This window comes from Branchiostoma belcheri, unplaced genomic scaffold (assembly GCF_001625305.1).
Source record: "Branchiostoma belcheri isolate BF01 breed outbred unplaced genomic scaffold, Haploidv18h27 scaffold128, whole genome shotgun sequence".
NCBI classification, from domain to species: Eukaryota; Metazoa; Chordata; class Leptocardii; order Amphioxiformes; family Branchiostomatidae; genus Branchiostoma; species Branchiostoma belcheri.
The window spans coordinates 195,912-222,995 of record NW_017802691.1 but is presented as its reverse complement, the minus strand read 5'-3'; the positions used below and the strand labels follow the sequence as shown (position 1 = coordinate 222,995).

The 27,084-nt window shown below is 40.4% G+C and overlaps 4 protein-coding genes across 5 annotated transcripts; 3 read left to right on the top strand and 1 right to left on the bottom strand.

The window, feature by feature from the left end:
• Positions 1-1,609: 1,609 nt before the first annotated feature.
• LOC109463581 (single-stranded DNA-binding protein, mitochondrial-like) lies at positions 1,610-3,804 on the bottom strand. The gene is made up of 6 exons (XM_019760432.1): positions 3,741-3,804; positions 3,139-3,208; positions 2,587-2,709; positions 2,207-2,291; positions 1,864-1,937; positions 1,610-1,679 (listed from the first exon to the last, which is right to left on the bottom strand). Exons 1-6 carry the CDS (start codon positions 3,774-3,776, stop codon positions 1,615-1,617), a joined length of 453 nt encoding a protein of 150 aa, XP_019615991.1. The 5' UTR covers positions 3,777-3,804; the 3' UTR covers positions 1,610-1,614.
• Positions 3,805-4,852: 1,048 nt separating this feature from the next.
• Positions 4,853-9,021, top strand: LOC109463547 (PR domain zinc finger protein 4-like). The gene is made up of 9 exons (XM_019760387.1): positions 4,853-4,975; positions 5,306-5,494; positions 5,921-6,102; positions 6,483-6,699; positions 7,320-7,472; positions 7,833-7,945; positions 8,337-8,550; positions 8,646-8,652; positions 9,003-9,021. The coding sequence occupies exons 1-9, from the start codon at positions 4,876-4,878 to the stop codon at positions 9,019-9,021; spliced, it is 1,194 nt and encodes a 397-aa protein (XP_019615946.1). The 5' UTR covers positions 4,853-4,875.
• Positions 9,003-11,325, top strand: LOC109463579 (PR domain zinc finger protein 4-like). The gene is made up of 3 exons (XM_019760431.1): positions 9,003-9,172; positions 10,004-10,109; positions 10,535-11,325. The coding sequence occupies exons 1-3, from the start codon at positions 9,107-9,109 to the stop codon at positions 11,269-11,271; spliced, it is 909 nt and encodes a 302-aa protein (XP_019615990.1). The 5' UTR covers positions 9,003-9,106; the 3' UTR covers positions 11,272-11,325.
• A 1,466-nt stretch (positions 11,326-12,791) lies between these two features.
• Positions 12,792-25,315, top strand: LOC109463577 (N-acylneuraminate cytidylyltransferase-like). 2 transcript variants are annotated; one of them, XM_019760429.1, is made up of 13 exons: positions 12,792-12,948; positions 14,859-14,975; positions 15,444-15,580; positions 16,056-16,103; positions 16,462-16,582; positions 16,954-17,080; positions 17,750-17,880; positions 18,520-18,642; positions 19,320-19,460; positions 19,896-19,979; positions 20,406-20,475; positions 21,236-21,381; positions 24,719-25,315. In XM_019760429.1, exons 1-13 carry the CDS (start codon positions 12,889-12,891, stop codon positions 24,878-24,880), a joined length of 1,467 nt encoding a protein of 488 aa, XP_019615988.1. In that variant the 5' UTR covers positions 12,792-12,888; the 3' UTR covers positions 24,881-25,315. The 2 variants fall into 2 exon arrangements, with proteins under 2 accessions (XP_019615988.1, XP_019615987.1); XM_019760428.1 differs by lacking the exon at positions 24,719-25,315 and adding an exon at positions 23,089-23,255.
• The last annotated feature ends 1,769 nt before the right edge of the window (positions 25,316-27,084 follow it).

Here is a 27,084-nt window from a genome sequence, read left to right as displayed (position 1 = left end):
TAAAGTTACAGATTTATTCGCACCTCTAACACGGTTAGGTCACGTTTAGACCGACTGCGCTGATGGTCTTGGCTTTGGAACTGTGACCTTGCAATTGGGGGACAACAAATTAAACCCGAACATCCCCCCTTTTGCAGCCCTCTAGGGAAAAAACAGATCTGTGCTTCCCTTATACTAGGAGGTTATAGTGGGTTTACATAAGAGGTGTTGGTAACATTGTGGTGCAATGGCCGCTGCTGTGACCGATGGATTAAAATTCCGAACAGTCTTTGACCGTGAGTCATTCAAAATGGAACCGATGGCAAAGCAAAATTTTGGTGCGCTGCTTTATAAGTAAAATACATAGCTACACGCCATTGCAAAGATTGTTACCAGTATAGCGTGACAAAACGTATACGTCGAGCACATAGGGCTACTTGAAAGACGGAAAGTTTTGAGGACATTTAAAAATGACGTTTGCTCTCGTCATCACGCTTTCTTCATCCTCAGAGCACGCATTGTTCACGTGAACAGTGGGGATTGCCAGCCAATCAGCATCAAGCCAGATTTTCCCGGAATTCAATGACTATCATGTTTACGCAACTCAAAATAAAGCTAGCAACTGTTTAAAGAGTCAGACGTTTTAGTCAGAACCACTGTCTTTCCTTTGTGACTGATGACAGTATTCTGACATTCTTAGTCACACTGATGATGAAAGATAGTGGATGCTGTCTGAAACGTATGACTCTTAAGAGATTTGCCCAGTTGCTCTCTTCATTTCATATAAGAATTATTATGTTATGATCCACCTAGATGTCTAACCTTCGTCAACGACAAAGATGTTTCTTCAGGTTGACTCAAAACATGCCACAGGCGACACTGTGGTTAGATAAACAGGTTACTAGTAATTACATCTATCATCTGATATGACTTTATTCCAAGGTCGGGTGTTAGTAACAACTTACATGTGTACTTTTAAATTTAAATCTCTCACACTCCTTCATTTTGTCTCTCTTTCACTTCATGTCCATTATATATATCTCTCTCCTTCTCATCTGAGCCCTCTCAGTCACTCACTCCTTGTATCACACAGGATACTAAAAATCTTACAGTGCAAAGTGCTTCAAACAGTTTACATTATAAGGTTGAGTGAGTGACCACTTTCAATCAACTGATGTTTTAAGGACCAGGTATACACCACCAAGTCCAAAGTCCTCTGTCACAGCCTTTTTGCTTCATTTTTAATACACTACCTCTAGTTAGGATTATCAAAGTAATAGGAAATAGAACCAGACAGACGGTTACCGGGTATAACATGTAACAGAACACTTGTAGGTGCCGACTGAACATTTGAAAACAAGACAGCAAGGTAACTTTCTATGTTACTTTCTATATAAACGTACTTCGATAGATGTTGACATCTATTCAACAAAGATATCTAGTTTGTTATCCCCATATAAAAGGTCTATGAGAACAAGAACTTCAGTAACAAACATACTAACTGTAACAAACTGTAACAAACAAATGGAATAACTGCTTACATGTCTTTGAGTCTGACATGTTACCTACCGTTAAAAGAATGTACATGTAATAAGGTTACACACTCAGGTTGTGTTTTTGTTTGTTTGTATTTGTTTACATGTCATCTTGTTCCTCTGTGTCATCTCTGGCCCCTTCCTTGGACAAGAAAATGATGCTATCTGTAAGCAAATGAAAGAAAAAAATTAAGCCAACTATCACAAATTTGGAGCAAAATGTCAGGGATAAGAATTTTGATTTTTAAATATAATAATTGATTGTCTTGCATATCTTAACATTAGAAATCAGTATGATTGATGGTAATGGTGAAATGCAAGAAACACACAAACAAATATGTCACTATACCTGCAATGACACTTGTGATCCTCTGTCCCTCGTACATAGTTGTGTCTATCTTTCCAGTAAGATATACTCTGTGTCTAAAAGGAAAGTAGTAATAGATATATAAACATCTATACATAAAACGTTTTCCCATATCTGAACATATTACATATCTGACACATATCAACAACCTAAAATATTGAAGATATTGAACATTTGAATGCATCAAATCCTACAGATTTTAATGCACTGAACAAATATACATTCCACACATATATTGAGCAATCTGAACATATGTACAATCATATAACGTTTCAACTTACCACACATTTTGAACATACAGACCAGTGACTAAAGTACACCTTACCCTTTCCTGATATACTGCAGAGCCAGATCTCTCAGACCAGGTTGGAAAACTGCTATTCTGTGCCAAGTAGTCTTCTCCATTGGACCTAACAACAACAACAAAAGACAGAATTCACTTTTGGGTTCATATCAGAGGAGTTATATTGGCTATACAGATATAGAAGCTGATGTGTTATGCCGAAGGGCGGTTATAACGGCCATATACTATAGATACAGAAGCTGGTGTGTTATGCCGAAGGACGGTTATACCGGCTGTACAGATACAGAAGCTGGTGTGTTATGCTGAAGGGTGGTTATACCGGCTATACAGATATAGAAGCTGGTGTGTTGTGCCAAGAGGCAGTTATAACTTATACCGGCTGTACAGATACAGATACCAACCATCCTCCCCCTGCCATCTCTCATTGGTTGCCATACTGAAGACGGTTACGGAGCGCGTCCCGATGCCTCCGCGGAGCTGAGGGTCCTGTCCCACCCGGCCCAGCAGGGTCACCTGGTTCACAGCTGGGGAATGTGGAGAAACAAAAAAAGAGCATAAAAACTGTCAGCATAGGCTGTATTAGCCTCTACCAGGCTCCAGGAGGCAGCTGGAAAGTGTAGAAATTGGTGGAAAACTGTATCTATCGGACCAACTCCCCCGGCATGTTATCTCTCTACATTGTATTTGGCCAATTCTACACTTTCCAGCTGCTTCCCAAAGCCTGGTACAGGCTAAGGCTGTATGGCTATGGTAGCTCCATGTTCAATCTCAAGTCTCTATATGGTATGGATAGTGAAGACAACACTCACACACACACGCATGCACGCACGCACACTCACACACACACGCACGCACGCACACTCACACACACACGCACGCACGCGCACACACACTCACACACACATATAACCGTTATACACATGCCATAAAACTGAAAAATTATGAACCCTCACATTTTTCTTTGAGTGGAAAGTTGGTGGCCTGCTCTGACATCCCCTCACATCTCAGCAGACCTCTCTGTAACTGGAAATATGATGGTGACACGGTTATATGTGACTCAGAATCTATAGGTTCTGGGTTTGAATCCCTAGATTCAATATAGGTGTCACAGTGGGGGTTTTATAGGTGCTATCAACTGACCCAGTCGATGGGTCTAGACCTTTTAGCCAAATGGTTAGAGCGTTGGGGTTGTGAGCTGGTGTTTGGTGTGGGTTCGATCCCCAGCCCGGGACCAGGAGTGTCTTTCTATTTCTACTCTTCTAATTCTTACATAGGGCCCGGGAAAGGCACTTAATGACACTGACAATGACATGACATGACAATACCATTATCATCCTCACTCAACTTGACTTTCTTTACTCAACTCAGAAATTATCCATCCCCTTGAAAAATTCCAAATGTGTAAACCCGTGCATATTACGTGATGTTACAGACCATAAAATTGTGTCATGCATTCAATTTTTGTCTGCCCCTCCCCCTTTCTTAAACCATGTGCACTGACTTTGACAAGCCGACACATACACCAACAAAATCTATTTGTTTGAACTCAACTCACCTGAAACACTGACGACCTCAAAGCTCTTCCAAACATTGTCTTCAAGAGGTCCTAACTTTACGTACAAACAAGTAACGTTACAAAGTTGAGAGAAAGTCTCACAGAATTCGAGAAATAATTTTCGCGGGAAATCACTGGAGGTCAAAGGTGAGAGGTCGCCTATGTTTAGCGCAGTGCATTGTGGGAAAATTTTGACCCAAAATGGCGACCAAATGACCGAAATATTTTCTGTCCTGATTTTTCCGCCTTTTTCAGCTGAATTTTTGCTCGCAAAGCTCACCTAGAAGATTATACAAAGGTATGTGCACTTTCTTTCGTCGTTTCTTAGTATTAGAGTAAGGTTTGGTTGTATTAGACATGTATTATTTTAATGTTTGATAGCACAAAAGACGGGTGCACCTGTCTGAAAATAGCCAAATTATGACATGTCGGTTATGAAAATGTGTGCCTAGATTTCCACATCGTTTGTTGTAACATAATTGTACTAAGAATGTTATAAGTTCTTTGTACACCATATATCCCACAACCATTCGTGATGTCCTTTATAAATGTGCAAATTATTGAAGAATTCCTTTGTCAGAAGCCATGCCAGGCTCGTGATCATAAATTTAAATTTGGTATATTTGGCCAAGTGTACAAAAATATATAGTGCTATGTAGACATAACGTTAAAGTCACTCACTGCGCATGTCTTTGGTTCCCAGTATACATATTTACACATGTCCACAATGCAATAATGTTGATCTTCGGGGTGCTAAGTACATGTACTAATGTCCATCCTGGACAGGAAGGGAAGGGCTGCAAAGCATTATGGGTAAGGAAATGAAGCCTGCCATCTCATTCCCTGGACTTGATGTCCCACCCGGGACCTTGTTCAGTAATCGTTAAGATCTCTGATTGTCTTGTTGTGTGTGTGTGTGTGTGTGTGTGTGTGTGTGTGTGTGCGTATGTGTGTGTATGTGTGTTTTCAGCCAAAACGTTGACACAAACAATGCACTATGAATGACATAAATAGAAGGGTTGCAAAGCACTCACATAATGAGTAAGGGAATAAAGTCTGCCTTCTCTGATTGTGATCTTTGTTTGTCTTGTTTTTTGTGTGTTTTTAGCAGAAACGTTGACCCAAACGATGCACCATGAATGACTCCCTGTCCACCATCAACCTGGAACATCTGGGCAACTCTGCCAGCAGTCATGTGACCCTTCCCACAATCCCACAGGCACCATCTGGCACAGGTGAGCGTTCAAAGCTTAAGGATAATACAGGCATCATCATTAGATAGCTTTAAACCATATTTAGGTTTAGATGTTCAAAGACTAGGTGTAACAAGTCTTTCAGTGAAGTACTGCCGCCGCGCCGCGTGCCTGCAAAGTTGGTGTGTTACGACAAAGGGCGGTTATACCGGCTATATACATACAGATACAGAAACATTGTGCTTACGCTTCTACAAGCCGCCTTCTAACATTTAGGATGAACAGTTCCTTCTTAAAAATACTTAAAATCATTGTGTGCTTCTGAAGCTGTGCGTCTAAGCTTCAGCTTTGTATCCTAACTCTCCCCTGTAGGAATCCCAGTGTCCATAGCTAACATCCCGGTGACGCTGAGTTCCGGACTGACCACCACCATCCCCATGCTCTTCCCTCTGGAGAGGCCGATGGTCAACAACGTTAACCTGACCAGCGTCCAGAACGCGCCGGTCGGACTGGACAAGAGCCTGACTCTGGACATCACCTCACTACGACAGATGTCCTCTGGTTTGTAGAATTATAAGTTCATTTCATCATAAGAAAAAGCAAAAAGCAAACATTTAACACAGAGAAAGATTGAGAAAAATCAATTACGCAAGTGATTTTGAAGAGATTGAAAGAGATTTTAGGGACCCACTATACCAAAGCCTTCACCACATAAATTTGATTTCTGTTTCAAAAATAAATATAAAAAAGATCAAACATAATGTTCAGCACATGAATCAATCACATAATGCTTAATATCTGTTATGTCTTTTTTTTATAGCAACAACAATTGAAGACAGTCTGTATCTTCCTAATCGTTACAATTTTTCCATTTACAATGGGCAGGGGGTCGATCATGAGGACAAGTTTGACTGTATTGGAAAATCTTAAAGTTTTTATTTCTCCAAAATGACATTCAGTACTTTATATGACGTGTCTATGTTACAGGAGCTCTCCAGTTGCCTGTAGTATCAGAGGTGCCTCCATCCTCACTGCTGACCTCGGTTAACCCCTCCGACTTACTGACGACAAGTTTCACTCTCATCGCCGCGACAACCACCCTAACAACCAGCACTGCAGCCCTCCCTCCCATCAACACTGGGGTCATCAACCAACAGAACATGCTACAGGTTTGTAATGTAACACTCGCTATCCAGGTTTTGATTATACTACTAACAGCAGTAATGGCATCTGTGTGGTGTAGTGGATAGAGCATCCGACTGTCAAGCAAGGAGACCCAGGGTTGGACCCAGACATGCTTCGATATGCACCCAGACATTGTGCCCTTGGGAAAGGCACTTAACACGTATTTCCCCCCCTCAGAGGGATCCTGGCCCCTACTAGGGTTTAGGTTGGCGTTAGGAAGGGCATCCAGCCGTAAAGTATCTCTGTCTTCCCCGTAAAACAAGACCCTGCTGTATTGATGTCTGTATAGCCTGAGAACTATAGAAACAGAGATTGGTGCTACTAAAGTTAAGAAAGTTTAACTTGACTTTGCACATTTTCCCAGGGAGGGAACACGTCTACCGTGAACGTGACGCCAGTCCCCATGTCGAGTATCTCCGTGTTCCCAAACTCCTCTAACCTGACGGTGACGTCATGTAGCGTTCTGGAGTCCCTCCTGCAGCCCCCCATGCAGAACCCCGTCGGCAGCGGCGAGCGATCGCTGGAGGCTGTCGCTAGGCAACTGGAGGAAGAACTGAACGAACCAATCAAGACAGACTTCTGTAAGTGGTGGTGAAAACCTGTTTGTTTAGTCATATTTAAAGTCAAGTCAAAGTTTATTGCACAACAATAATGGCAGGGATATTGAATAAGACTACCATGTAATTAAATTAATCTAGTACATGTACAATCTACAAGTACATTCTATGTACAATGTATAAGGCAAAAGTGTATAAGACTTCTATGTGTACTACACACTAGTCTACATGTAGTACAATCTACACATAGATTCTAAGCTATACATGTCAATAAGACACAATTTACAATGTAAGGAAAGTGTTATATAAAACAAATGGCTAGTTACTTCTGACTTCTAGAACAATCTAGATGTCTGAAATCTTAAAACTGACTTTTATGTAATAATACTATATATATTACCTCAGTCAGTCAATATTGACCATGGTTAAGTCTTAATTCACATCTAATCAGCTAAAGTATACATGGCTAAACAATCCTTTTTGAGAATGACAGTCTCTTCCACATTAGTACATAGACCATTATGACTCTTAAATGTTAGATTTACTACTAAGTGATGTTAGTTGTAGAAAGTACATTAACATGTTCTCTAATTTGTTCATTAGAAAGATCTTACCTGTTTTTTTCCGTGTTGTTGTGTTTCCAGGGTGTGTTAGTTGTGAGAAAGCATTCCCCTCTGTGTGCAGTGTACATGGAGTACCTACAGTAATACAGGACACACCGATAGAGTCCCATGCCAGGATGACTCTACCCAGGGACCTGGCTCTCCAGCCTTCTAACATCACCACTTCTGGAACTGGTAATGCTCATGGTTTAACCTCCAACCAGCAAAGATATAGCCTTAGTGTACCATGTGTGTGTTGGTCATGGGGCAAGATAACAGAGAAGTTTAAACGCTTTTTTTTAGCATACCTGCACTAGACAAATTTTACCTGCACTAATCTGCATATGTAGGGTACATTGCAAGCTCTGATGTATGTATTGGCTATGGGACAAGCTTAAGGCAGTAGTGAAAAGGTTAAATTGATTATAGGTATGTTAATGCAACTTTTAGAAACTATTCTTATTATCATAATAGTACAGATCACTAAGTCTTCAAATAAAGTTTTCTTACATGTATGAAATGTTTGAAACATTTTTTTGTTCTCAATTTTTTCAGGAGTGTTTGCAAGAACAACCATCCAAGCCAGAACCCAGTTTGGTCCTCTTCAGGGCAAGATTGTGAAGAAGTCAGATGTAGAATGTGAATCTGACTGGACCAATATGTGGGAAGTAAGTAAACCTTTATCATTTTAGAATTATAAATACAGTAGGTTAGTAATATAATATTATGATACAATCAGATGTGTAGGCCGTTGTTTCAATGTAAAATAATAGTTAAAAAAAACTTTTTGATTGAGTTACTAAGTGAAGAACAAATTTGCATATTGTTCACTGTCACATTTTCTACACAAACTACTTATTAAGTTACATTATGCACAGTTAATAACTGTTTGCTCTTACTCTTTAACCTCCTTGCTCAAACCCATTCATATAATATATATGGTGACCAGCCTTTCCAAACGGGGTGTCTGCCACAGCACCAGTTACCATGGTGACAGACATCTGGCACATTGATCTTATTTGTTAGCAAAAACAATGTTTTTAATTACGTTCTTTTCAGATTTTCCGTGACGAGCGCTCGAGTCACTTCATCGACGCTCGAGACGAGAACGAGTCTAACTGGATGATGTTCGTGAAGCGAGCGCGGACGTCTCTGGAACAGAACTTGGTGGCGCACCAGTGCGGCGGAGACGTCTTCTTCACTTCCTGTAAGGACATCGCGGAGGGGGAGGAACTGCTCATGTGGTTTGCTGGCAACTATGCAAAACTTACAGGTACTACTAGGAATTTAGCAACTGCTCTACATTCAAGCAGTTGGGAAGACACCACAACATGTAAACTAATATCATGTTTTTTGCTGTATGCAAAGTTGACAGGTAGGATTTATAAAATTTGTTAATGCTTGCCTGACAACAGGTGCTAATCCAGATGTGGTTCACAGGGAACTATGCAAAACTGACTGGTAGGAATTTACAGACCTTAGCTATATTATGTAGAATTTCAACTATTTCAAACATTGGTGTTTTTCTTGCTCTGTACGCCATGTCGGTTCATAATGACATTTGGGGATTAAAAGATCAAATTTGTTATGCCGCTAAAACGTGTTGGAAAACTCGGTGCTTTGCCATGTTTGTTTATGCCACAGGGCTACAATTTTGTACATTTCGTGTGTGATGTACACATGTATCAATAAACCAGTTCATCTCATCTCTACTCACAATTACAGGTGTTACGAGCAAGCCTGAGCAGTCGTACAAGTGCTGCAGCTGTTCCCGACAGTTTGCTGACCTCGGCGCTCTGAGTCGGCACACCAAGTACGCTCACCCCGACATGAGTGGACGGAAGTGGAAATGTGAGCTGTGTGAGAGAGCCTTCACCTCATCCAGCAAACTGCAGGTAAAGTCAGCATGAAAGTTCATCTGTGTTGGTACAAGTCGTTATGAAATAGAGACTAAGCTTTAATTTCCAACACTAACTCCAATGAATTGGGACTTACCCCAAAGTTTCGGTTGACTCCATCAACCTTGTTTACGGAATGGACCCGTCTACTCTTTGCAAGAGGAGTGAAGGAAACGGTCTACATAAGAGCTCACAGACCTACCCTGAACAGAGATGGGGGCCGACACAAGTTATCTGGCACATACATGTATGACCCGCTACTACGGTCACGTGTCTCTGACATCACGTTCGAAGAGTAGACGGGTCCATTCCGTGAACAAGGTGGATGGAGTCAACCGAAAAGTCCCATTTCTTTGGAGTTAGTGTTGGAAGTTCAAGCTTAGTCTCTATTTCTTAATGCAGGTAAAGTTGTTAGTAGCTGTAGGAGTAGGTACCAGTTCAGCTGGACAGAGTCTGACTCAGGATAACAATCCAAGAACCGAGTAAAAAAAAACTTGTGAAGAAAGCCGTGAACCAAGTGTTTTTGGACAGAAATTTCAACCGTGCCAGAGCATGATTCTGGATAAAGCACAGTTACGAATACAACGTAGGCAAGATACAAATGTGCAGGTGAGTTTCCAACATTTTTCATTAACCAAATTTACTTGATTGTAGCTACTTGACGATATGTATATATGTAACGTTATCTGTATTCCATCCTTTTGTTGTGACCTGTACTTAACCCAGTGGGTATGTGTGTACAATAAAGGTACAATTAATTCATTAAAATTGTCAATACTGTTGTTGGCATAATTCTTCATATTGACCATGATGTTTTCTTCACCACAGGTGCATATAATGGTGCATACCAAAGTGAAACCTCACAAATGTAACTTCTGTGAGAAAACCTTCACAGACCCCAGCAACTTGAGAACACATCTCACCATACACACAGGTAAGACAAGGAGTTTCACAGTCTTTAATATTAGATAAATCTAAACTCCATGGAAATTTTTTCAGTTGTCGCTTTGAATACAAGAGCTTCATTGAACCGTGAACCCGTCATTATAACCCTGATAAAGATGACAGGTGGTCATCAAAACATTGGCTCATGGAAACAAGTGGCTGTGAATAAAGAACTTTGATATTCAGTCATTCACCAACCTGATGATAATTATTTATGGAGATACGACGAAAAGCAGTTACTCAAGCATCTGGATATGATTTTAGAGTTCTTGAGGTCCAGTTGGAACTTTGGAACTAGTTGCTTGAATAACTGCTTTTTGGCGTATCTTATTACCTGGGTGTCTGACATTCATCTACTTATTTATGGAGTTGTGTACAATTTTTTAATTCATGTTGTCAATGTTTGTACTTTAGGTGTGAAGAAGCACGCCTGCTCCGTCTGCAACAAGACGTTCCGTCAGAAGGCCCACCTGCTGTCCCACATGGTCACGCACACCGGCGAGAAGAAGATGAAGTGTCAGTTCTGTGACAAGATGTTCTCCCGCCAGTCAGACGTCAAGCAGCACATGTACATGCACACGCGCGACCGCGAGGTCAAGTGCGACACCTGCGGGAAGGTGTTCTGGCGTCTTCAGCACCTTAAGAAGCACATGAAGTCCCACACCGGAGAGCGGAACTTTCCCTGCGAGCGCTGCAGCAAGGCGTTCTTTACTAAGTACCATCTAAACAGGCACAAGAAGGCCTGTAAGGGACGGGGCACGCCACAAAGTGATACGGATGTCGTGCGCGTCGTAATTTCCGAGATGCCCCCTGATAATGGGGGACCGTCTCAAAACGTTGACGTCACGCGCGGTAAAGCCTCCAAAAAACAGCAGAGAAGGCAGAACACCAAAACGCGTTCATCTGCGCTGCAGTTTCCAACAGAACTGATTGGGGGCGATGAAAGAAGTAGTCTACTTGATCAACAAACAGTTCAAATAGTAGATAGTAATGACTTGATATGCAATGGCAACAACAACGGGGGTATAGTTATGCCTGTGCCCATTGTGCCTAATATTGTCAACACAACTGGAGGTCTGATGCCACAGGTCATCATTCAGGGTCAACAGGTCACGCCCGTGTCAGAGGTCGAAGTTCATCAACAGAGATAACAATTTGATACTGATAGCTTGATAGAAAATTTTACTTGATTTTATTTTCGTGCCTCAACACAGTGGTAGCCTGATGACCCAGGTCATCATTCAGGGTCACAGGTCACACTGGTGTCAGAGGTTGAAGTTCAACAACAGAGATAGTAATTTGATACAGATAGCTAACAAATAAAAAAAACTTTTCTTATTTTAAGTTGTAGTGAGATAAACTTGGTTGTCCTTCTCCCAAATCTTTTATCCAAATTAGCTTGATGTATTTAAAATTCAAGCTCAGAAAGTATTGCCTAAAATGTGTGAAAGTTAAGAAAAGGTAGACATACTAATATTTCAAACGTTACAGGGATATTTGGTGTGTGCATGTTCAACGAAAACAGTTCTTACATGACTCTGCATTTCATAACTTCAGTTAGAGCTTAGCTGGAGGATTGGCTAGGCCAAATGTTCAAGTCTAACCAAGGGTTACATCATGTATTAATAAGAAACCAGCAGGCACAATTCTATTCTATTGTCAGTTTAAAATCATATGTCTGCTGAGCTGTAACAGTTCAATCAGCACATAATGCAGACTTAAATAATAAATGTGTAAAAAGTGGAAAAATCACTTTTTTCAGTATTATATGTATTTTAATGTGTAGGTAGTCAATTGTATTTTTATTTTCTGTGGTCATTTGGACCTAGTTGTCATGATCTGTATTCTTTTTGAGCTTTTGCATGACAGAAAAATGGGGGGGGGGCATTAAAAATGTAACTTTATGGGGTCATTTTAATAATCCCCACTCCATTTATTGTTTTGTGAGAAAAATGTTTCCAAAAATTGTGCATTGTTTTAGATCAGGGCTTGGCCGTACACAACACTGATAAATTATTACATTGTATTTTGTGTGATTTCCTTGTTCAAATTGTAGACTATTTATGAAATGAAAGATACTTTTGGTGAATATTAATCATATTCACACAGGTAATATTGATGATGTATGTTTTGTAGAATTTTATTTTATGAATAAACATTGAAAACTATTCTACGTGTCACTTTTGTCAACTGTAATACTATATTTTAAACATTGGCTGACTGTATCCCATTTTAATGTTAATGCATTTTGTACTCATCTATTGTGAGTGAAAATAATACAATTTCCATGTTGCCTATACCATGTTCGAAATTCGTGCACATATTTTGCAATTTTATGAGAAAATAGTACTAAAATATATGGGTTTTTTTTTTTTCAATTCAGGCACCTGGCCCATATAAACATAAAAAAGGGATAAAGTATGGAAACAGGAAAAAGATACAGCTACTGCTTAAAATTATTCCCCAAAAAAATGAGTACCAAAAAGTACAAGAAAAAGATGTGCAGTACTCAATGCAGTAAAAAGACACATAAAACACTGAGCCGGATCCTTGTATCTGCTTGGAGATTTACCGTCAGTGTCCGTGTGCGAATCAGGATCCACCCACCTGTGACATCACGTCAGCTGCGATGACGTCACGTCAGACCCACCCTCCATTGTTGTACCTGTCCCACTGCGCATGACAAGACACGTCGTCACCACCACTATCCACCCCTACCTGTACGTACGATTTTTGTTTGTCGATCCGGTTTTTCCAGGTCACTCTAGATGTCATCGTCCGAAGGCCCTGAGCCGAAAAAACCAAGGACTTCCAGTAGTGAACTACAGGTATGTCAGCATGTGTTATATAAAAGGTTTGTAGTTAGTTACTCTTGAAAAATTATATATCACAACCTTTGCGAACTCTTGATTTGAGACTGGTAATTATTTCTGACCTATTAAACCAGTCGGGTGTACCAAAATTTGTCCCAAAATAAGTCTGCAACGTGGCTTGCAGTTGGTAATTTTGAGCTACAATTCTAATCGTCCACATAGCTATATATCGAGAATGCACTGTAAGATAGTGTAATCATTGGAACGTTCAGTTATATGTAGTTCTATTTAGATTTCTGATTGAGAAATGAGAAAACAACCTACATTATAGTCACTTACATAAATCTCCCGCCTGAGGCTAAAGCATCCATGCTTGTGTACATATCCGCACATAAACATACGGCCATTTTAGATATAAATTCCCTGCGAAAATCAGCGGAATTTGTCAAGCTGGGAAACAACCTATATAGCTATTACTCGAGATCTGCATTGCATTATATATGATTTAGTCACGCAAGCGGGTATTGTTAGAATAATTCAATCACAACAAAGGCGATGTCGTGTAATTCCATTGATGTGTATCATGTCCTTTCCCACTTTACACGACTAGTAAATTGTATCCTTTATGGGAAAATTAAGCACCCACTTCAATGTTAGTATCGTATTTCAGTTTATTTTTCTTGGCCTTACTAAAAACTTTAAAGTGTACATCTTAGCATGTCCACAAACGTCACTCACTAGTACTCAACTCCCCCCGCCCCCTTTCCTTTTCCTAATCTTCAATCAGATCTTTTGGTGGCTGCAAAGAGAGAGTATCAAATTGGCCAGGCAGCATCCATTTGTCAGGCAGTTTATTCAATACCATTGACTGGCGTAAAGAAAGATCTAGATACTGGTACAAAAATACAGCCTGTAAACACCCAAATACAACACCTCTGCTTGGAGAGTACCACCAATTACCATAATCAAGGAGCCAAACTTGATCAAGTGTTTGAACACATTAAGGGTAGTTTCGATCACGATTGCTTAGTCCAGTAACCATGTACCGCACTGTCACGGTGAGAGAAGTGTACACAAACACTCAGTGTTAAACACCGTTTGCAGAATTGTACCGTAAACAACGGAATTGTACCGTAAACAATCATCACGTACTGAAGTATCTAATCCACCTGCTTACAGTATTAAGCTATTGGAATATTCCACAAATTGGGGGAGGAGCAAAACAGAAAAAAAAAAACATTTTGTACATTGTATCGCTACCCCTTCCCTTGAAATTACTAAGTAGGCGTATATAAGTGTATTGTGTTATGTTCTAAGGTCTTATTCCTTTCAAAGACAAAGAATAAACCAATCACTGCCCACCTTTTATTCTAATTCATCAATAATCACCACATTCTTTTCAAAAATTGACCAATAGTTGCGCCCCTCTCATTCCGGTTTTAACACCCCTCGTTAAAACCAGATTTCCACCCGTATTGTTACGGAATGCTATAATCCTCACGTGCTAGTCAAAACCACGAACAAATGGCGACAACTGGGTCCCAGGGCACGCCTAAATATTCATGTAGACTTAAACCTTGTAGCCAGGATTACTGTAAGCATTATTCGAATTGAAATTTAAATTCGCACAGGTACAGCTTATTAATCGACTACGGCGATGAAGGTTGGACATCCAGGTAATGAGATACACAAGAAAACAGTCACGCATTCACAAGCAGTTGGATAGAATTTAAAAACTATCAGACGTTTCAAGAGCATCCACTAGTTATCATCAGTGACTAACGGAAGTCTGTATCCAAAAACGAATTGACATGTAAATGAGATGGCATAAAGACCAATTTTAGACAGATTATTCATCAATTAGTTGATTGGTTAGTGTGACTAGTTGACTCATCAATAGGTTAATTGACTTATTAACTTTTCAGACGCTCGGCAAGATGAACAGTCTCAGCAAAACCGACCCGGAGCTGAGGTACAAGCGGATGGGGTTCGAACCCACACCGGAGCTAAGGGCGGAATGGAAGCGGCGATTCGGCAAAGAGGTTCGTCATAGACAGATATTTAAAAAAAAACAATTTGCCAAAGACACCAGAAATGTATATTTTTAGTATAGATGAATCGACCCTGACATTTATATACAAGATATTTGATGGTCAGTTTATTATGAAGTAAAATACATGACATAAGGCAATGGTCTGATAATTTCCTTGCAGGTAAAACTACTAATTTAAAAGAGGGTTTGCCACAATGACTCAATACAAAACTTCATCGTAGGTCTCTAGAATGCCTGAATCTTGGTATAGATTGCAGATTCGATAAACTTAAATAATCTCCTCCAAAATCCTTTGCAGGCTGAATAAAAATAGTAGAAATCGGCCAATTATATCACCTTTTTGGGCCGATTTCTACCATCTATTCAGCCTGCAAAGGAGTCTGGTGGAGACTAAAACTTAAAGGTAACTGTAAAATATTTGGAGTTTATGAAATAATAACCAACCTGTGTTCTTCAGGAACCACACATAGCTACGTTGATTCTCGCGAGAGGTGGCAGTAAGGGCATCCCCATGAAGAACAACAAGAAGCTGGGAGGGCTGGAGCTGATCGGCTGGGTCATCCGGGCTGCCTTAGACTCCGACATCATGGACAGGTTCGCTCGTTTGTTTGTTTGTTTGTTTGTATGTTATGTTTGTTTGTTATGTTTAACTAGAATGAAAACATATTGTTTTTGCTCTGTCTCTTCTTCCTCTTCTTCTTCTCCAAGCAAATAAGGTCAATGACCTGAACCAGACGTCTGTCACCCTAGTAACATCATGGTGTTGGGTTACATCATGTTGCAATTTTATAGCAGGAGGGATTTATACTCCTGACCATATATATTGTAAGAATTAACAGAGCAGACCATATGTGAAGGTAAACGTTTTGCATTTGCTTTGCAAATGTTACCTTTCTAGTTTGTTGGTTTGGCATAGCCGGTAACATACCAATTTTGCACAGTAAGAACAAGCTGCGTAAGATCAGACTTTTAGGAGAGGGAGAAAGGGAGTGGGAGTCAAGTCAAGTCTAATGGATAGAGAAATAGAATAACACAATCTTCCCTTTCTTTCTTTTTAAATTTCACACAGTATCTGGGTGTCCACGGACCATGATGACATCGCGGCCACAGCGCGCAGGTGAATGAAAACTGAATGAATACTTCTATATATTCACATTGCATTGGCAGCCGAGTTGGCTGAATTACACTAAGTGTTACAGATTAAAAACTTGGGGAACACAAGTATAAAGCGATATAGACCGTAGTACTTCAAGTTACTAGTATTCGTGGGTGTTCACAAAATTTAAAAAAAACAACAACTTTGAAATGCACATTACAAAGAACGTTATTGACAATTGTAGTTTAAAAAATTACAAATATTGATGGGTGGGTCAATTACGAATAGACACAGACTATTACTATACTTACAGATCCTGATTACTGAGGCTTTTCTCAGTCTTTCAGTTCTGAATTTTGGTGTGGTTTCCGTTTCTAAGGTGCGGTGCGCAGGTGCACAGACGCTCTGCCGAGGTGTCTCAGGACACCTGCAACTCCTGGGTCACCATCGACGAGTTCGTCAGGTATCATCCGGAGGTAGACATCATCGTGGACATACAGGTGAGACATTGCTGTTTGTCAGGTCTGTGTCTTATGTTCATAAAGATGGCAATTACTACTTATAGTCAGCGAAAAAGAGATGGGCAAGGAAGGGGGGAGTGAGGCAGGGAAGGAGAGAGAAAGGGGAGAAATGCAGGAACGCAACAGGTAATACTTCTTTAAGCAAACTTTTCGTATAAAGCTAGTGGATTTAGTCCACATGGGCTAGAATTTCAAACGTGCAAATAAAAAAGATTATTCCTCGTAAAAAAATCGCCATTGATGCCAACAAATAGAAACAAAGCAGAGGGGAAAGTTTCCATTTCATTCTCCCGGTGAACTTTCTATTGATTCTCCCAACATTCGATGACGTCATTTTGAATTTTCCCCAGGCGACGTCACCGTGCCTCCACCCGTTCCATTTGCATGACGGGATGCGCCTGACGCTGAAGGACGGTTACGATTCGGTCTTCACTGTCGTCAGACGTCACGGCTTCCGGTGGACGGACCCGAAATGGGGTGAGTAGCTATAGTACGACTTTGAGCCATATCCATACATTTACAGAGTTTTGTGATGTTTATCCTCCAGTTCGTCACACCGTTCACTTTTCTGTTTCGAAGTCCTGCAACAACAACTGTTTTTTTTCTAGGACTGCAAAATGATGAAACTTTAAGAGTGTTTTAGATAGCCCCAAAACATACTATGTGAGGACATGGAAGTAGAATTCTACCTCCATAATGAGGACACTGAGGAGTGCATTTATTTTTTGGTACTGCCCATATTTAGTTAGTATCAGCCTACGATAGATAAAAGATGGCAACTGTTTTTCGTGAGCAACATCGCCTTTTTGCCTCACAGATATCATTATTCTACGGGATAGAATTGATTCAACTTACTATGTTTTAAGAATGACGAGAAAATTTATTTTTGAAAATGCACTTTTCCCGCCCTGACGTTGCATTGTATGTCTTTAACACAAACTGCAATTTCACGTAGATCTGTTGATGTCTCGTCAAAAGCAGTTACTCAAGCAACTGGATATGATTTTGGAAAAGGTCAAAACCGACCGTTTCCAAATTGACCGTTTCCAAAATCATATCCAGTTGCTTGAGTAACTGGTTTTGGCGTATCGTATTACCTGGATGTCTAACCTTCATCGACGTCTGTTGATCTCTTCCCATTCCCAGGGATTCAGCCTTTCCCCCTGAACTTCGACCCCGCTAAGCGACCGAGGCGTCAGGAATGGGCGGGAGAGATCGTGGAGAACGGAGCTTACTACATGATGACTCGGGACGTGGAGCAGCAAGGCCTCATGCAGGTAAACACAGAAAACATTCAACTAGAACGGTAACATTTGCAAAGCAAATGCATAAAGACTATCATGAAAGTTCATCTGTGTTGGTAGTTACATGTTTAGAGCTAAAACTTTAGATCCAACACAAAAAATTCTCTCACCGGCCTTGAGCTTTCGACCAGTCACTCTGGTCTTTCTCAGTAGACTGACCCAGTGAGACTTGTCACGTGGCGTCTTTGAATTCGAAGTGTGACGTCAACACTGGGCCAGAGGTATCTGGTAGAAATGCATAATGTTTAGTTTACCTTCGCATATGGTCTACTCTGTAATTAATTCTGACTCAAACACATTCATATACATGTGTATATGGTCAGACAGGCATCTAAATCCCTCCTGCTATAAAATTGCAACATGATGTAACCCAACACTAGTGACCATGGGAAATGTAGCCTGTGTGCCATCCCCAGTACTATTCACCCGCTAGCTTACAACGGGTCTGGACTTGATGACATATGAAACGTCAGTGATAGCTGGCGACATTATAGAGCGGGCGAATACTACTGGGGATGGCACCCAGGCTAGGCGAAATGTCTAAGGGCTTCAAAAAGCACACTACAACAAAATACTGGTAGTTACTGATCTGCACATGTTATCGTTGTTCAGGGTGGGAAGATGGCGTATCTCGTGATGGACCCGGAGTACGGAGTGGACATCGACACGGACCTGGACTGGGAGATCGCCGAGCAGCGGCTCTTCCGATTCGGCTACCACGGACGGACACCCAAGGTAGGTACAACCTTAGGCCCCTGTCACACATAGCTAGTCTCTCTCACAGGCTTCGGGGGCGGCTGGAAAGAGTACAGTTTTCGGGTGCGACAAACTGTACTAACTACCCTGACATACTATCTCTGTATTTGGCCAATTTCTACTCTTTCCAGCCGCCTGACGAAGCCTGGTAGAAGCTAACACATAGCCTAATATGGTCACCCGGGGTTCTCTTTGGTTATCACACGGAATTCCAAATGTTCCAGAGAATATTCGAACGATTTTTGCATTCGCCGCGTGCACGTCTTTCGAACATTCGAATACCAGATTCGGATGTTCGAATTAACGTTTTTTAAACCAAATTTTACCCATTTTGCATTGAAATATGTGTTTTATTGGGTGGGTATGCCATAAATAAAATACATGTACGATACGGCAAATTCCTAACCTTGGGTTATACGGAATGCACCCCATGGTATTCTATTGTGTATTTTTCACTCCCATATTGTTAATTGTTAATCACGTTATGAAGGGAGGCCTCCTCATAAGCATTTTATGCTTCCGGTCTCCCTGCACTGTTACATTTCATTTATATTTTCTTGTATTTGTATTCTTACATTTTGTTTTAAAGTGCGAAATAAACTGAACTAACTGAACTGAACTAATATTAACTCGTTTTCCCACTCCCTGTCCGTCAGACAGTAAAGCTGGTTGTGGTGAACATTGACGGGACGCTTCTCGACGGTCAAGTCCAAGTTTCTCCCACCGGGGAGGAACTCCGCTCGTTCAAGACCACGGACATCGTCGGGGTGCAACAGCTGCAGGAGAACGGGATAGAGGTGTGTTATTTTCAATTCATTTATTCTGCAGCAAGTCCTACAGAAGCAGGCTGGGTTAGCTGCACACCGCCGGCCCACAAACACTAGTGAACTGATCGTTCGTCCGGATGATTTCAAAGACGGGCTTTATTATTAGTTTTACATATTTAGAAACACGGTAACAGACATACAAAGCTAAAGCATCAATACATGTACATGTAATAACTTAAACTGTAGGCCAAAATTTTATCTGTGTTAGTAGTTACATATTATGTTTGAAGTTAAAAAACTTTTGTTTAGGCCACACAAAAATTGTTCTGTCACGTGGCTTCTCTCTATCTGAGATCAATCCTTTGTGTTGGAACAAAAGTTTCATTGTGAAATAAAAAAAAAAAACAAAAAAAAACATTACTTTGCTTGAAGTGATGTTTAACGTAAGTTCTTGATCCTTTGCAGTTCCGTGTTGTTGCCGAGGGCGACAACGAAGTTCAGCGGGCACTAGCTGACAAACTGTCCGCCAAACTAGAGGAGAACTGTACGGTACGCTCACTTTGTATTCTCTATATATTCCTGTGTGAATGTGTTACTTGAATGTGGTCTATAATTTGCTGCTCTTAAAAATACTACCGAATGCTTTTCTGAATGATTCTAGTCTGGTAACCTATTTTTTAGCTCCAGAGTCCTTATCCTCTGCGGAAATAGAGGGGACTCGGCAGCTATCAATGGAGTCATGGCGGCCCATCTTTCTGTAAATGAGGAATACTCTTCAAATATCCATTCAAAATTGCTCAGTACAGTTTCGTGCACGACAACTGAATGGCAATCATAATTTGATTTGTTAGTTGATTTTGACAAACCCAGAAATTTAGGTTTATTTCTAGTCCGAGGACTGAATCGTTCTAGCCTGTTTACCAGGCCTATAACCTATAGCTGTGTTGTAGACTAAAATCGTTGCCATGGTTACAGGACAAGCTGACAGTGATAGACGCGTGGCGACAGGAGCTGGGGCTGGAGTGGAAGGACATCGGATACATGGGTAATGTAACGCGTCAACGTCTCTCTCTCTCTCACTCACTCACTCTCTGTCTCTCTCTCTCCTCTCACTCTCTCTCTCTCTCCTCTCTCTCTCTCTCTCTCTCTCTTTCTCCTCTCACTCTCTTTCCTCTCCCTCTCCCTTTCTTTCACTCTGTCTCTCTCTCAATCCATATAGATGCCGTCCATATCTTGGACACGTTAGTACAGCATTTAGTGAAGCCACTCTTTGTTTTTTTGTACTTAATTGGACATCGGATACATGGGTAACGACTAACGTACCTTCTCTGTCTCCGAAATTTTGTCATCCTTATTCTCATACAGCATTTGGTACAGTCCACCTCTCAATGATTTACTGCATCTCAGTAGCTTTATAATAAAGGATATAATCAAAGTTGTACAAATACTGCCATTGGTGTACAATTCTATTCCAAATTCGTCTGAAAATGACCAAAAAATTACAACATCGTATTACTAAATTCAAACCCCTTTCCTCTCCAAGTTACCAACACATGAAATTTCACATCGAAAATTTGACCTAATGTCATTACAGTGTGATGCTTTCTGGAATTGTGCAAAAGTGAACAGTCGCAATGTAGTAGCAAAATCATTCTTTATCCACAAATAAGAAAAACGACATTCAGCCCAGGTGACGTCGATCATAACTGACCGAACTTGCAAGGAATATTAGACACATAACACTGTGATACAGTACATCAAGAAACGTTCTTATAAAATATAACGAGTATTTCTCCCACCCCCAGGATATGACATCAGTGACATGACGTGCATTAAGAAGGCTGGGATGTCCGCCTGTCCGTCTGACGCGTACGCCGCCATACAGAAACATTCCCACTTCATCTCCACATACCGGGGCGGACAGGGCGCGCTCAGGGAGTTCTGCGAACAGGTAAGTTTTTATTTTAATCAGAAAAACAGTAATGAATACAAATGAAAGGACACAGTCAATGTATATATAAACATAGTCAGAGACATTTAGAGCAAAATGTTTCAAACGAGTAGAAACGCTAATGTATTGTTTTGGTATAATAATTTCAGGTCTACTGTAAATATAGTACTGTGTGAACCCCTTTATGTCCTTTATGTGGACAACCTAGCTAGTGCGCAATGTACTCTGTATATGACAGGGCCAATTTTAACTTTATACGTTGATGTAGTTGTTAAACTATCTTTAATTAAAGATAGTAGATTTCTCCTTACAGCCCTCTATACTCATTGTGGCCAATGTCACGATATTCTATTTTGTGGTCTTTCCAAGGTACTGAACAGGCTATCCATTAGATATTGGGTATATGACGTGAAGTGTTGCAAGTACCTGCCCGAGGGGTAACTGCAAGTACAAACAACATGTATGAAAAAGAAAATAGAATGATATGGGAGACTACTTCTAACGTTATGGTACATTATAGAACATACGTGATACTAATTTTGCTAGGTAACAAAACGTAGAGCTGACCCGCTAATTACATTGAATTTGATGCATGGTCTCGCGTGTGTGTATGAAGCAATGCTTACGTAGGGCAATTAATGAGCTGGGATCGCTGCTTGTACTTTGCCGTTTTTCCCGCTTCTGCATAAGCTGCAAACAAATTTGCTGCTTTGCTGCAAACAAATTTGCTGCTTTGCTGCAAACAAATTTGCTGCTTTGGACACACGCAAACACACACACACACACACACACACACACACACACACACACACTCCTCTTGCCCCCCACCCCACCCCCAATTCCAAAGGGCGAAGACCAATGGGAAACCGGTGAGAAAACAAGCATCAAGAGTCATTGCTGACAGTGGCTTTTGCGATTTTTGGTGGATGAGAAAACGGTGGCTTTGCGGCTACGTACAAGGTGGAAGGCTTACCAGATCTTGCCGAGGATACAGCTTGTACTGTATTCTGTATTTGCATGGTTGAAGCGGTATAACCGCCCCTCTGCGTATCACACCAGCTTCGCAGGCACGCGGAGGTCTCACAAGGATTGACCTTTCAGACCTTAGCCATGCACACTAACAAAACTGCAGTGTAGTGATAACAGTTCTAACGCTTCTAGCTGAGGAGGGAATGCTCGGCGCTACATGGTGAGATGTTTGTCAATCGTTTTTCTAGAATGCTTATCTTATCTTAACTCTTTGAGCAATAAAATGCTGCTTGAATACAACGCCAAGCATATAAGTCATTCCTATATGGCACATAGCTTAATTGTATAGACAAATGACTACATAAAGTAAAATGCACTGAGATTTATAAACTGTACTTGTACATGTTTGTTTGTATCCTAATCTAAGATATGCTAATGAGGATCATTAAAGATAATTTTTAATACACATATTTCAGACATGGCGTTTAGTTACATCACACCATTTGATTGACAAATGAAAAAGGCTTCGGGAGGCGGCTGGAAAGAGTAGAAATCTGCCAAATAGAGTGCGCCAAAATGTTCTCTCCAGCAGACCAACTCCCTTGGCAAGCTATCTCTCTATTTGGCCGATTTCTATTCTTTCCTGCCGCCTTCCGAAGCCTGGTATAGGCTAATGTGGCAGAGCTAGAGGCTAGTGATATCGATGAAGTTCAAGTCCCGTATCTCCACTCTTTCCAGATCCTGAAACACGTACACGGCATCAAAATGAAAACGTACACCCTGCTGGCTGACAGGACAACCGACGACTTTCCCGAACCCGTCTCCACCTGGCTAGCCAGGCAGTCACAGACGGGACAGGGCGGCGAGCATCTCTCTCTAGTTGAAAGATTCAAATCACTTTAAAAACAGTTAGTTACTGATATAGGGATTTTCTTTTACACAACCAGTATTGTTTCTTAAATAGCTTACGTTTCGGGAAGAAGGTGTCTGATAGACACCAAAACGGAAGCACAGTACGGGAAAATAATGATCTCAGGTGGCAAATGATTAACAGGAAAAGTTTAGAAATCTGCAATATTAGCGCCGTCATAGGAAGGTATATTTCTTTAAATATTAACTTAAAGGTTAACAGAAAGGTAGATAAAGACCTTTAGGTTCTGTTGTAAGAGCCTTATTTTCCTATGATCTAACAACCTGAAGAAGCTGTCTAAAAACTTTTAAGATAGCCACAAGTGCAAAGGCTAACGAATATTATATGTATGCATCATGATAATATTGAGGTGTAGCTCCATCGCACAAAATAGGATAATAAGTTATAACATTCAGTTTTCTATAAGCATGTTGTAAGGAGCATCTCCTTATAAAACATATCTAGAGTATTTACACCGTGTAGTCAAATTGGAATATTATATTTTATCGATATAGGTGGTACCGATGAGGTTGTCATTTTCAATAAAGATTTCAAGACAAAAGGAATAACCATGGATATTTGATCATGCATACACCTATCTGAGTGTATTTGTGCAGCCTATAAAAGAATTCTACCTTTAATTTACAACAATGTCGTTTCTGTGTGTGGATGCAGTGGTAGATGTTTTTCTGCCATTGCTTTGTCTGCGAATTGGATGTTTTTTGAAAGGTAATTTCTACCTCACTGGTTTAATCTTGTTTGGAGACTACTAGTACCTTCTGCAGTAGTTCCTCTGCCAATCCTAAGGTGGTGCACAGATACCAAGCTCGCAAAGCACTATGGGGCATTTAAAAACGTCACACTGGTAGTTTGCATTCTGTTATGCCATTGGTCAAAAAGCACTGGTCCCTTTGCAAAGTTTTGTGGGGAATATACAAAACGCCAGTACTATTTGGACGAACAGCACTGATCACGACAGCACTTCAGTTGAATTAATTAACCCGCAACTCACGGTTAGTTTGCGCTCAAACTGTTTTGTAGAGAGAGATGTAGTTAATATGCATGTATAGTGGTTTTGCTGTTTGCTATTTCTCTCTCACTGCTTTTAACAAGTTTCAAAGGTTATCATGAAAGTTCATCTGTGTTGGTAGTTACATGTTTAGAGTTAAACTTTAGATCCAACACAGAAAGCTCCAGTGAGAGAACTTTTTGTGTTGGATCCAAAGTTTTAACTCTAAACAAAGGTTATGGTAGAAATGAAGGGGAAGCGTTGTCCTTTGTTCAGAGCATGCATTTTCTTTATTTTTTTACTGTTCTTTACTTGCAATGTCAAAGATACAAACGCCTTTCTCACTTTCCTTTCGCACTGCATTCTGGAAAAGGTTTGTCGTCACTTCCGTTTCCTGTCACGCGGTGTATTCTGGGTAACGATTCTGCTGTTCTATGCCGCCATCGCAGATTCTGAAGGACGAAGAAAAGATGGGGACCTACGCTGACGTCACGGAGCGGATCTTCGAGGATTTCCCTAAGCTGTGGTCTGCAAGCCCCACGCGCAAAGCCCGCACAAGGAGCCTTTCCCAGAGCCAGTCTACAGCAGGCAGCGACGTTCCATCGATATAATCAGCATCCATCTTATGTTTCTGACCTTGGGATTGTTATTCAAGTGGAAAGTGTGAAATAAAAAAAGTTACACTGTGACGGTAAATAAGAGGATGAAGCTTCGAAACGCTGTAACTGTACACAAAAGTTATGTGGTTTAAAAAATCCAAGAAGTTTTTGGTTAGATCTCTTCTTGATGTCGAGTTTTGATGAACACGATACATTCTAGTCATTATAAGAATATTACTTATTTGCATCTTTAAGGCAAATTGCGTTCGTAAGTCTCCATACATGTTTTGCCAGTCTAAGAAAAAATATTGAAATCTGGCTCTACTGGATAATGCAACTGCTCTGCCAGCAGATTGGGTATTGCAAGAAGGTAGTTATGTTGAGGATGGTTGTATAAGTATTGGAGTCTCTGCTTTGGATTCAGATGAATGTAATTACATGATGGAAAGTAAATAAAGTAACGACTAATATGGTGTAAAAATCACGTGAAGTGTCGTTATTTGTGAAACGGGTACACCATTTGATTGTTTATTCGTGAAATACTCAAATCAGCCTTTTTGCCATTTTGATCAAGTTTGAAGTTACCATCACCTCCCAAGATGAACAGATGCCTTATTTGGTGGCAGCAAGGACTCACGGGATATGTATGACGTCATCAAGATGGCCGAATTCCATTGCACTTTATACTTGTGCAGGGTACGATACATGTATGTGGCGAAAACTACAGTAACCCCCATAGACTAACCTACATAACGACATATTCTAATTGATTAAAAGGAATACAGCACCTTCTAATACGTGTCTGTGTAAAATTGTATTGTTGCGTGTTGTTGCTAATACAGTATACGTACATGTACCTTCTAATTTTGTACGTGTATATGGTATTCTTTTGTGGCAGTAAAAACTGAATTTTTCCTTGTATTTTGCACTGTGTCTTACGTTTTCACTCCGTTAGTCATTGGGTGGGAAATTAAATTGGTCATGTGTTTCCAACATCTTTGTTCTATATTACGTGTTACATATGTATTATCATCTGTACTTCTTTTATATCGGTTTCCTTTCTGTTGATTCAACCTCTTATTATATGTAAATGTATGTTAAAAGATGTCTACTTGGGTGTGCTACCACTACCACTGGGTTGTACTATTTACCAACTCATATGATCCTTGCGCTAGCGAAGTGTATTGGACCATGAAGGGTAGACATCCAAGCAATAAGATACGCCAAAAAGTTACTCAAGTACCTGGATATGATTTTGGAAACAGTCAGGCGTTTCAGTGTCACTGACGAAAGGTAGTGGATGCTAACTGAAACATCTGGCCGTTTCCAAAATCATATCCAGTTGTGTGCGTAACTGTTTTTGGCGTATCATATGGCGATTTTAGTTTTCATCCTAAGTGATGCAACTGTTCTGTTCTATTTGCAGATTCTGCGTCAACACAGCATGGCGACTCAGGAGCAGTCTGGTGATAAAATTGAGGCTTACGCATCGTGAAGACAACAGGCATCACCGGCAAAAGTCACAAAATTTCATTTTGAGCATACATTAAGGATGGTTTACCGGTATGGTCCCATGCTTTACTGGAGTGAAGAAACAAAATCTTTACCCATACTTTAAGATCTGCTTAAAGATCAAATATCAAATTCCATGCAATGAGTACAAGCACAATAGACAGGATTCCTCATTTAGCTTCCACGTGACTTCAACATCCAATAGGGTCAGACTGCGGATGAATACACACCCTCCTCATGTGACTATGGCGTCATTGGAAAAAAGTAGTCCCTGCGATATTAGGACAGGTGGTAGAATACTTAATCTAGTACTTTGTTAAAGAGGCTTTATTTCGTGAGATACTATATGTAACGTTATACGTGTGAACAAACCGTAGATATATCTTAAGACTTTGTACAGCTATTGGCTGCAAAGTACGTCTAATTCTACCTTTTTAAAATCTATTTGTAGCATTCATGCAAATAAGAGTCCCAAAGCCTGAATAACTAACCCTAAAATAAATTGTAACATTTCAAAACACTAACTGTACAAGTTCTTCAAATTTATTATATGGCCTTTAAGCAACAAATCACCTAGTTGATAGTCGAACACCAGCGTATTTCCACAAACGTATAATACTACAGAGCAGTGTTACGTTCTATGTTCAAGCATATATAGATATGGCTAATATACCGTCATGTTTAAAGTAAAATTTTCTAACAAA